This window comes from Rosa chinensis, chromosome 7 (assembly GCF_002994745.2).
Source record: "Rosa chinensis cultivar Old Blush chromosome 7, RchiOBHm-V2, whole genome shotgun sequence".
In the NCBI taxonomy this organism is placed as follows: domain Eukaryota; kingdom Viridiplantae; phylum Streptophyta; class Magnoliopsida; order Rosales; family Rosaceae; genus Rosa; species Rosa chinensis.
The window spans coordinates 42,271,067-42,282,452 of record NC_037094.1 but is presented as its reverse complement, the minus strand read 5'-3'; the positions used below and the strand labels follow the sequence as shown (position 1 = coordinate 42,282,452).

At 37.9% G+C, this 11,386-nt stretch overlaps 1 protein-coding gene across 1 annotated transcript; it reads left to right on the top strand.

Moving 5' to 3' along the window:
* Window positions 1–3,526: 3,526 nt before the first annotated feature.
* On the top strand, window positions 3,527–11,349 carry LOC112180750 (potassium channel AKT2/3). Its single transcript, XM_024319315.2, has 11 exons — window positions 3,527–4,302; window positions 4,390–4,617; window positions 6,981–7,124; window positions 7,206–7,263; window positions 7,550–7,867; window positions 8,121–8,360; window positions 8,667–9,008; window positions 9,121–9,315; window positions 9,651–9,726; window positions 9,840–10,409; window positions 11,043–11,349. Exons 1-11 carry the CDS (start codon window positions 4,001–4,003, stop codon window positions 11,168–11,170), a joined length of 2,601 nt encoding a protein of 866 aa, XP_024175083.1. The 5' UTR covers window positions 3,527–4,000; the 3' UTR covers window positions 11,171–11,349.
* Window positions 11,350–11,386: the final 37 nt, after the last annotated feature.

The window sequence follows — 11,386 nt, the reverse complement described above, 5'->3', positions numbered from 1 at the left end:
ACCCAAAAAAGGACCTTAATGTCGGACATGGATTTTCCAATGAAGATGCCTGAACTTTGAAATGGTTTATTTTACAAGTTTAGATCTATTTGTCATTCCTTCTCATCTAATTCAATAAATAAACTTGTGGTCTCTCATAAAAAAGAAACTCATGATATAGATATGTTGATGACGTTTCACTGACACGATTCAGAACCAATTCGAGCTTTTCGTGTAGAGAATGGGAGGGCCGCCTCTCTACTCTCACAGAAGAGGTGTTTTTTTTTTTTTTTTTTTGGATTTGTTCTTACAATTGGCTCAAATTCTTGGAGAAAGATTGAAACTTTGCATCTATTTTAAAGGGATCCTGCTATGAGGTTACTCAAGAAGAGGCAGAGAGATGGTTACATCACATGCAGCAAGCATTAGTGTGCTCTTCAAATATTGATGAGGATTCAAAGCAAAAAAATGTTCAATTTCTTTAGGCACACTGCTTTTTATCCTTGTGCCTGGAGATGAGTTGAAGAAGAGTCAGACTCAGTATGGGACTCAAACCCAGACCCAACAACAACAACAACAATAACAACAACAAGCTCCGTGTAAGAATGCACCCTGAACCAGCAATAGCCGCCATGTGTATAAAAAAATTTAATAATCATTTCTCCATATTCAAGTAGTATTCAAATTTCCATCACATATTCTTCTAAACTAGATATCTGTTAGTTTTGTAGATAAGAGATGATTTTTTTTTTATACAAGAAAAGAAAAACTACAACGAACAACCACAAACACAACCCTCACCCAACTGATCCACATGGAACGCTGGGGACATAGAAATGGGGAGACAAGAAAACCATACTCCAGGATTAATTATATCATGCCCAAGGTCAGCTAACTTATCTACAACAAAATTAGCTTCTCGAAAAATATGCCTAAACTGGATGAACTGAAACTGATCAGCCAAGAGACGAATATCTTGCACAAACAGCTTAATTGTCCAAGGAGTTGATATCCTGTTGAGCAGAAAGTCAATGAGCACTTTTGAATTGCCTTCAATCCAAACATGAGTAAAATGATTCAAAAGAGCGGAACTTAAACCATCTCAAAGAGCAGTTGCTTCAGCAACAAAAACCCCTAATTAACCAATTTTCTTTGAAGCAACAATGAGTGGATTACCATCTTTATTGCTAATCACAAAGCCAGTAGAAGCCACATCATTTCTCACATAACCATCAAAATTTAGTTTAACCTTATGAGAATCAGGAGGTTGCCATTTAATGTGAAATGACTTAGAAGCTTTCTTTTTAGAAACATGAAGATTAGCCTGACAATAACTAGTTCCAAAACAAGGTTGGGTCATAAAACATGGACTTCCAAAATTGAATTGGGGAAGGAACTAGCTAAGAGATGATTGAACAAGAAATGGGTTTGTAAGAAACATAGAATATATTAAATTTAGAAAGTGGCGAGGACTGCATATTACAATTTGGAGAGTGAAGACAATTTGAAAAGTGCAAATTTCACTCCCCAATATTTAACATGCACATTGTTTTTTTTTTTAAAGTGCTAGGAACGACGTTGTTGGGTCATAAAACATGGACTTCCAAAAAATACGGTGCAAATGCTGGCAAATACGGTCTTTTTGAACTTTTCTCATTTGAACTACGACCATGACTCTATGTGGGAAAATCTGACACATAAATATTTTCCAATTTCCACCGGTGAATGACTTAGCACGTAGTTCTAATATTTGACAAAACAAGATAATTTGGGAAGCTGAACCACCCACCCAAAAAAAAAAAAAAAAAAAGTTCTTTTAAAAAACAATCTATTGCCCCAAGCTCAAACGAGGAGGTGCAAGCCTCGAATTTTCTAATATAGAGCTATTCTGTTACAACATTTAAACCACCTTTTTTTTTATATAAAAAAAAAAAAGGCTAGTGCAGCTACCTTCAAGACTTGATTGATGAAACTGCGGAATGCAACAGAAATCTTTCTTTTGAAACTATGTCATTAATTATTTAGATTACCTCTAATTGGAAGAATGCCATTAGCTTGTGCTCATGCTTTTTTTTTCTTATATGTAATTAATAAATTATGCGATATTAACTTCTCAACAAACTTTCTGCAAGAAGTGTGAACACTTATACAACCCTAAAGAGGACCACTGCTTTCCAGGTTAGAGACACATCATACTAGCTACATAATGACGGAAGGTTGTCCAATACTATTAAGTGATAGTTACATGCAAAAATAGTTTCTGATGGGGAGATGCTTCAACTTTTGAGGTACACTCATTCGTTTGAGCAAATGCATTCATTACATTTCATGGTTGTGATATCAAACAACTTGGACCATGTACGTAACATCAACCTAATTGTTGGCATATTCGAGTATATATTATCGTCCTGTGAAAGGACACCAATAATTATAGAATATATTAAGTATATAGAGTGATTCTTGTGGGGTAGCCGCACCACGTGGAGGTGCGGCTGACCAATCACTGTTAGGGGTCATCATTTGACCATTAGGCCCGCCCGACCCGTAGGGCCGAAGTCCAACCCGACCCTTGCATTAGGGTGGGTCGGCCTGAAGGGTATGGACCATGAGAATGAAACCCGGCCCGGCCCGTTTGAACCCTTTAGGGACAAGCCCGGCCCTTTAGGCCCGCCCGAGTAAGCCCTAATAATTTTCTATTTTTTAATTATGTTTCTCTTTTTTCTATAATATGCAATTTAAGCTTAATTGATTTATTAAGCTTTGTTTTCTTTAGTTTTTATTTTATTTGTTACATAACAATTAATATTAGGAGATTTAGAGAGATAGTTAATTGAATATAACCACCTTAACTAATATTAATAAATGGAATTACACACACATATTAAATATGATCAACTAAAAATAATGTCTTATATTACATATATAACCATTAAGAAAAAAAAATGTAAGTTTTTTTTTATTAAACAAAATAAGGCCCTTTTCGGCCCTATTTGGAAGGTCGGTCCTTTCGGATCTAATAGATCGGGTTTTTTGGGCGAGTAAGGGTTAGCATATTTAAGCCCTTACCCGACCTTAAATTTTGTTGACTTTGACTAGGCAGGCCCGACCCTTAGCCCTAAAATTTAAGGTAGGGCCGGCCCTAACCCGGCCCATGATGACCCCTAATCACTGCTCAAACAGGAGGGTATTTTGAATATTTCATATTTAAAAATCAGGGATAATTTCAGAACAAAGATAAAAAATTCTGAGACTTGATTGGGCAGCCGCACCTAAGAATTGGCCTACGTATATAATACATATATGCTTTGTGAAATACTGAAATTAAGTCCGTGTGTAAGAGTCGAAACTAGGAATAATCGTATGTGAACCAAGTACAGTACAATATGAATGAAACTGAGACATGTAAAACTCCATTGCAGAGGGGCGGTGTAGGGTATAGAGGCGTAGTACGTTCCCCCACCATGATTTGTTGAGTTGAGACATCTTATCACGATATAAATGCACTCTGAATCAGCAAGCTCAACTCATCATCAGGTGCTCCATATTGCTTCACATGTCCGTATTTCAATCACACACCTATGGACCAGATCATATATATACCCAGGGTCCCTACTAGCTAGTACGTACTGCCATATCCTATCCTACAGATGTTTGTTTGTTTGGTTTACTTTACTAGAGAGCGGAGATATCTGGTCTCTAGTCTCTAGTCTCCCACGCCACACCTTCAATAATTAACTTCTTCTTCATCATCATCATCACTCACTTCACTCGCTCACTCACTTCTTGCAGAACCCACTTGCCCCCACTCACATATCTCTCTCTCCCTGCAGCTGCATATATGCTACTTGAAGTCGAAACATGTTAAGGTCACTCTACTAGAAATCTGGTGCTGAGAGTTCGTTGTTCTAGTAGTAATCTATCTTAATTGGCCAGCCAATATGTATAGATCACCCTGAAGAAGCAGAAAAAGCAGAAGCTGGTGTGCCTAGCTAGCTAGCTCATATATATAATTAACTACAAGATGCAGAACAAGGTTTGTGGCTGGAAATTAGGCCAAAATGGGCAGCAGGTGATCAAAGGTCGTCATGAAGCATCTGATGGTGATCAACCACCTCATGATCAAGATCAACCACCTCATGATCAACATCACAATTACAAGAATAATGATCAAATGATGTACTCAAACATATCATCGTCGTCGGATCTCAACTTGAGAAACCTCTCAAAGCTTATACTTCCTCCTTTGGGTGCCTCTAGCTACAACCAGCCGACTCAAATGCACTCAAAAGGCTGGATTATTTTACCCATGGACTCCAGATACAGGTACCTCTAGGCTCTAGCTGCCACCATCCGATTAGACATGCATATATAACAAGTATAATTAACGAGACCGAATTCCCATATCTGCAGGAGTTGGGAGACATTTATGGTGCTTTTGGTGGCTTACTCAGCCTGGGTATACCCGTTTGAGGTTGCTTTTCTCATGTCGTCGTCGGGAAAAAGCAGCAAGCCTCTCTACTTAGCAGACTACATTGTTGATCTATTTTTCGGCATCGATATCATATTGACATTCTTCGTCGCATATATTGATCCCAGAACTCAATTACTTGTTCTCGACTCCAATAAGATCGCTACAAGGTCACTTCCTTACTTCTAATTTCTTTTTCTTTCTTCTTTGATTGAAATTTGAAAACATCAATAATCCTCCTACAATAAAAAAGAAAATAAACTTTTGGAAAATTCATACCTTGCTAGCTATGAGAAGTATCAAATAAACTTTTTATTAGAGAAAAGAAAAGAGGCAAACTTTTTTGTTCTTAGCCTACTTGCAATGGATACAGAAGGAAAAGATAGAGAGGACTGACTTGATCGATGAGGATAACAAATTAAAGTTTTGTGGTGGGTTTGTGGTGGTCACTTTTATGGTATGTCATGCATTTGATTATTAATCCGGCCCCAGCCACGTGGTTATGATTGCAAATTTGAATCAATCAATCCATGCATGCATTAATATTATACTCGATTTGGGCAAATTGGGCGTGTTCTCAACCAAATTAATCACCTAATATCTCCTAATTACAGGTAGGCCATATTAATTAGTACCATCTTTTCGCCTAAACTGCTCCTCTCTTTGGACACTAGAGGGTTTAGTTAAGTCTTTCGCCACTTCAAAGGAGGATGAAGAATCAACTCATTTAAACAAAAAATGGTCCCAGAAAAAACTTATTTAAACAAAATTAATAACAACAAATGTAAGAGGGTGCGGTCAGTGCTTATATGAGCAACGAATGTAAAGAACCACTCTAAATTGACCTTGTACTGTCGTTTGATGTTTCAATCACAAAAATATATCTTCATTTTCCCTAAATTTTTTTTTTTTTTAAATCAACAAAATTAGTTCTACACCTAAAAGCGTCGTTATAAACTATGCTATACCAGTAGAGCAGGTATAGTTATTTTAGTAGTGACTCTTTCTATCGTTCTCTGTAGTGGGCCACTATCTACAATATTCCCCTCTAACAAAATGTATTGTTATCTTCTGCTTAAAAGAAAAGAGAAAAAAAAAAAAAAAAAAAAACTCTATAGATGAAAGCAAGATATACTGGAAAAAAAATCAGCTCATACGCAAAAGTGTGTGCTATGAGCTAAAATTTAATTGTTAAAATTTGTTGCAACGAACTAGAATTAGGACAGGGTAGTAAATAATAGTAAAAACGAGTGTGAAAAGGTAGAATTCTTTTATTTATTTATTTATTTTTGGAAAGATAAGAGGACTTATCACCGAAAATATTTGCATTAACATGGAATGCAATTTTTTGACCTAAACTCTATTAACAAATCTTGTTGGATAGCAAATACCCTCTTTTGGTACTACTCCAAATGCGCTAGAGATACATAGAGTGCACATCGGTGTCTAGTTTCTTAAATACTAAAAATTTATTATAATTAGACAAAACTAAAAACATAGGATGAGCCTAGAGTTAAAACACCCCAGCCCAAAATAGTAAGCCCAAGAGCATCCAAATGGAATAGTCCAACTCCAGAGCCCATCAAGCAGGCTTGGTCCAGGCCCAGCATCCCCTAACACCATGTCGTACGCACCAAGCCCAACGCCTCTGCCACTGTCTTTGCCACATCGATCTACACCCCGCCACATCGACCCAAACCACCGCGCCCAATGCAATCACAGCGCACACTGTAAAGACCCAATCCCGAATCCTGCCGGACCAGTACCTCACCGTCTACACCCATCGTCAATTCAGAACCATGTCGCCGGTCTTGATTAGCGCAACTACGCCGCCGATCCGAGGGATATTGCCAGAAAGATACAAGCCGAACGCTGTCTGGATCTACCTCGAGCGCAACCATCCATGAAGCACCCTTGAACTTACCGGATCGAATACCCGTCCGGCTGCAGATCCCAAGGTCGGCGAGGCCGCAAGCCAACACCGGTCAGAGCGCCGCCGAACGAGCTCGAGTACTCAGTCAGAAACAAACCGATCTTAGGGTGTTAGGGTTTCTCGAGGAAGAGAAGTCTCTCCATTTTTTGCTACCTCTACATATTTGAATGTATAATGCGTACCACTTGTAGGTACTACCACTAGCTTCTTGTCTGTCTATAACCTTAAATGACAACAGAACGATATGTAACGGCATATTATAGCTTATGATAAATATACAATTTCTCTGATTCAAAAAAAGAAAAAACAAATCTTGTTGGATTTGAACTACTTCATCGTGACAATTTCACTCAATAACTCGTTAAGTATACTTACGTAGTTACGTGGCACATAGTGAGGTGTAAAATGGTGCTAGCAAATAATTACACCGCTTTTATATTTTGACCCTCAAAATATGTGTCACATGAGCATTTTCATTCGGCTACAATTATATTGGATTCGTTTATGTATCTAAAATTGCATAGTGTGATAGTTTGGGTACTGTAGGGAGAGTTTTTCCTTGTTTTAATTGTAGGCTTTTTATTGCAACTGTCAAAATAGATATCTTTCGACATGGTTTGTTATGGATTTGGCATCAACCCTCCCCTTCGAGATTATAGGCAAACACAAACTCGGTCTCTCCTACTCTCTCTTGGGATTGCTCCGATTTTGGCGATTGAGACGAGCAAAGCAACTCTTCACAAGGTCGGTATATTCAGCGAGCAAGCAGCCTCAAACTTACTCATTCAGTCACATGCATGTTAATTATTTTCTCTCCCGCTGCAGGCTTGAGAAGGACATCAGGTTTAGCTACTTCTGGGTCAGATGCGCCAGGCTTTTATCTGTAAGTAGTCCTATCTACATATTTATATCTATATGTATGTGTGTAACTATTACGTAAGTGCTTGAATCATTGGATGAAAATTAAAAACATATATACCAGTCTAAATCTTACTGTAAAATGACAAAACCTTAAAGCACTTGCGTACTGTAAATAACTTCAAGCTACGGTGATAAGTTCTCTATTGTCTCTGCAATGCATCTAGTCTTAGTTAAGATTTGAAGAGAATGTCATGAGGAATATATGATGATGATGATGATGATATTGGTGAAGTTTGATATTGGTACAGGTGACACTGTTTACAGTACATTGTGCTGGGTGCCTGTACTACCTGCTAGCAGACCGATACCCGCACCAAGGGAGGACATGGATTGGAGCTGTTATTCCCAATTTCAGAGAGACGAGTCTGTGGATCCGCTACATTTCAGCCCTCTACTGGTCCATCACCACCATGTCCACCGTTGGTTATGGTGACCTCCATGCAGTGAACACCATGGAAATGATCTTCATCATTTTATACATGCTTTTCAACCTCGGCCTTACTGCTTACCTAATTGGCAACATGACAAACTTAGTTGTTGAAGGCACTCGCCGTACCATGGAATTTGTAAGTACTTACTTTCTTTAAATTCATATACCAATTCATCTTGGCAATTTCCATATGTTACACATCCTGTCAATCAAGGCCATTAATTAATTGGTTGGACTCTTTGTATGAATGTGAAATCAGCTGAGTTCAGTCTGCAGAGAATACCGTACACATCTACTAGATATCTAGCTAGAGACCGAATATTGTCCTTAATCAGTTTAAATGTTATTTGATCCATGTCAATTGGGGTTTGTTTGTTTTTGTTTTGCAGAGAAACAGCGTTGAAGCAGCATCAAACTTTGTTGACCGCAATCGCTTGCCTCCAAGGTTGAAGAATCAAATTCTGGCCTATATTTGCTTGAGATTTAAGGCTGAGAGCTTGAACCAGCAGCAAATAATTGAACAGCTCCCCAAGTCAATTTGTAAAAGCATCTGTCAACATTTGTTCCTGCCAACAGTAAAAGAAGTTTATCTTTTCAAGGGTGTCTCAAGGGAAATACTTCTAATTCTGGTAGGCTAACACACACCTCCATCCCACTTGTAATATTACATTGGTTTTCATTGGGAAAATAATGGCTTAGATTCATAGTCTGAGACACAAGTAATATCTGATATAAACAGAAACATGTATCTTTTGCCTTTTTCTTTTACTTTGGTGTTTTTATTGTAAAATGGCCTCTAAAATTTCATTGTTACTTTGGTCTTGTGCGGAAACTTGAATCTCCTGCTTAAATAGTTGAACAGAAAATCTTGAAACACCAATCAGGACTTACGTAATCTAACAGCATATATAACCAAATTATTGATGATCGACCAGGTTGCAAACATGAAGGCAGAGTACATACCACCAAGAGAAGATGTTGTAATGCAAAACGAAGCACCCGATGATATATACATCATTGTTTCTGGAGAAGTGGAAATCATTGATTGTGAGATGGATAAAGAGCTAGTCGTCGGGACTTTGAAATCTGGGGACATGTTTGGAGAAGTAGGTGCACTTTGTTGCCGGGAAGTTGGTGCACTTTGTTGGAGGCCTCAAAGCTTTACATATCGGACAAAAACACTTTCACAACTCTTGAGACTCAAAACCACTGCACTAATAGAAGCAATGCAGATCAAACAAGAAGACAATGCTCAAATGCTTAAGAATTTCAAGCAGGTTGGTAAACATGGCATTATATTTCAAGCTTCCTCAATGTTTCGTACTTTCGTCCTTATTTCTCTTTTAAGGGAAAAAAAATGGTCTAAGGCCTGTCTATGTTGCATCGCAGCATCACAAAAAGCTCAAGGATCTGAGAATTGGAGAAATATTGGCTGAGAGTGGGGAAGATGAGGCCATGGGTGATCCAAGTTTAGCATTTGACTTATTGACTATTGCCAGCAAAGGGAATGCTGCACTTCTTGAAGAGCTCCTCAAGTCAAAGTTGGATCCTGACATTGGAGACTCCAAAGGAAGAACACCTCTGGTATATTTCTTTGATTTCTAGCCTCAGCTATTTAAATTGTTTTTTTTAACTAATGGCAGACAAAAAAACAAAACGAGAAACCCAGAACAACAAAATAGAGCCTTTTACTGATAGAGTATAAAAAATCTTGAAACTTAACTTTCATCATGTATTTGGCCAAAGGAGCTTCCTAATCAAGTAGCGTTTGTTATTTCATCACTGTCATTAATCAAACAGTGTAATACCATCTTGAACAAATGAGCATATTAGGAACTGCAGTGACTAAACAGATGGCACTGTCCAATAAGAAAACATGACGGGACAACTGAATTAGGTGTTTCTTTATAATGCACCAGCATGTGGCAGCATCAAACGGGCATGAAGAATGTGTCTTAGTACTTCTCAAGTATGCTTGTAACATACATGTAAGAGGTAATTAATTGATATATCATTCTCAAATATTTTCCTCCCCAAGAAGGAAACATATCAGCTAGCCACAATTCTCTGTTATACACTCATCAGCTTTTATATGACGTAAATGGCAGACACTAATGGTAACACGGCAATATGGGAAGCAATTGCAGCAAAGCACCATTCCATATTCAAGACCCTCTACTATTATGCTGCCTTTTCTTATCCCTACACTTCCGGTGATCTTCTATGCACAGCTGCCAGAAGAAACGATCTGACTGTGATGAAGGAACTGTTGAAGCATGAATTGCATGTTGACTCAAAGGATTTCGACGGAAAAACAGCAGTACAAGTAGCCATGGAAGAAAACAACGTAGACATGGTAAACTTGCTGGTGATGAATGGAGCAGATGTCACCAATGTTTCACATGACTACTTATTTCCTTCACAAACCTTAAGCGATATGCTGCAAAAACGAGAGGTTGGACACCGGATTACAGTGCCAGACCCTACCCTGAATGAAGTGCTTTTGTTCAGAAATGATGGAGAGAAAAATGTTGATTGGAAAAAATCCAATGGAGTGAATTTTCCAAGAGTGAGCATATATAGAGGTCATCCTGTGACGAGGAGAAACACCTGTTGCACTGAAGCCGGGAGGTTGATTAGATTGCCTCATTCACTAGAGGAGCTCAAAAATATTGCAGGTACATTTCTTAATGCTATCAAGCATCAACTGCTAAGATATTTTAAACTTTCTCAATTCAAAGAAGCCTAGTAGGACATATGATAATTAAATTATTTCCATGATGTATTGTATGACACTTTGCTTCCCCGGCCTAGAGATTTAGCAGCACAAGATTTTTATGAGTTTTAACTTTCTTTGGCAAGCCGTTTTCTTGTCTATCAAGGTTGTCTATTTCATCATTTTTCTACTATCATTGATCAAAGATGTCTTGAAACAAATGGTAATATTATTCTGTTGTAGTTCATTAATTATCAACAAGTTTGGCGCATCTGAAATTGTCAGTGTTAATTCTAGTAGAACTTTTGCGATTTGTTCTTTTTAGAAAATTATGAGCGGGGTTGATAGTTGAACCTAGCAAATCTCTTGATAGACCCAGAATACTAGAATTCTTCGATGTTGGTGTTACTTCTAAAACACTTGTTGATTCATTCCCGGATAGTTAAAAGTTTATTGGGTCCAGTGTTTTACATCCTCATTTTCTGCACAAGCAGTAATGTTCATGCTGGAAAGTGTCATAGTTGGATGCCTAGAAATCTTTAAATAACTGAAAGATTCAGCAATAAATTTCTAATGTTCTGATCATTTGAAACAGGTGAAAAGTTTGGGTTTGATCCAGAGAATGTAATATTAACGGATGAAGGAGGAGCAGAAATAGACTGTATCGAAGTGATTAGAGATAATGACAAGCTTTTCATATATATAGTGGAGGACACAAATTAAGTGTGGGATAAATCCCTTTCGGATGTAAGATGACAGTGTTTCATTACCCCGCCTTGGGAGAAAACAAATTGACCTTTTTCCATGTAAAAATTGAAAAAGAGAGAGAATCCTGCATGCTTGTACAAGATATTTTCTTTCTATATTATTCTAAGTAGTTCCAGCACAGCTTTTAGAATCCACATACTTTGACATTAGCTTTGTGCTGGTAACTGCCCA

Excerpts from the sequence above, each read along its gene's own strand:
- LOC112180750 (XM_024319315.2), top strand. The coding sequence starts at position 4,001 with ATGCAGAACAAGGTTTGTGGCTGGAAATTAGGCCAAAATGGGCAGCAG. Across the intron at positions 7,868-8,120 it reads CTCGCCGTACCATGGAATTT|AGAAACAGCGTTGAAGCAGC; the intron begins GTAAGTACTTAC and ends TTTGTTTTGCAG. Across the intron at positions 9,009-9,120 it reads TGCTTAAGAATTTCAAGCAG|CATCACAAAAAGCTCAAGGA; the intron begins GTTGGTAAACAT and ends GTTGCATCGCAG.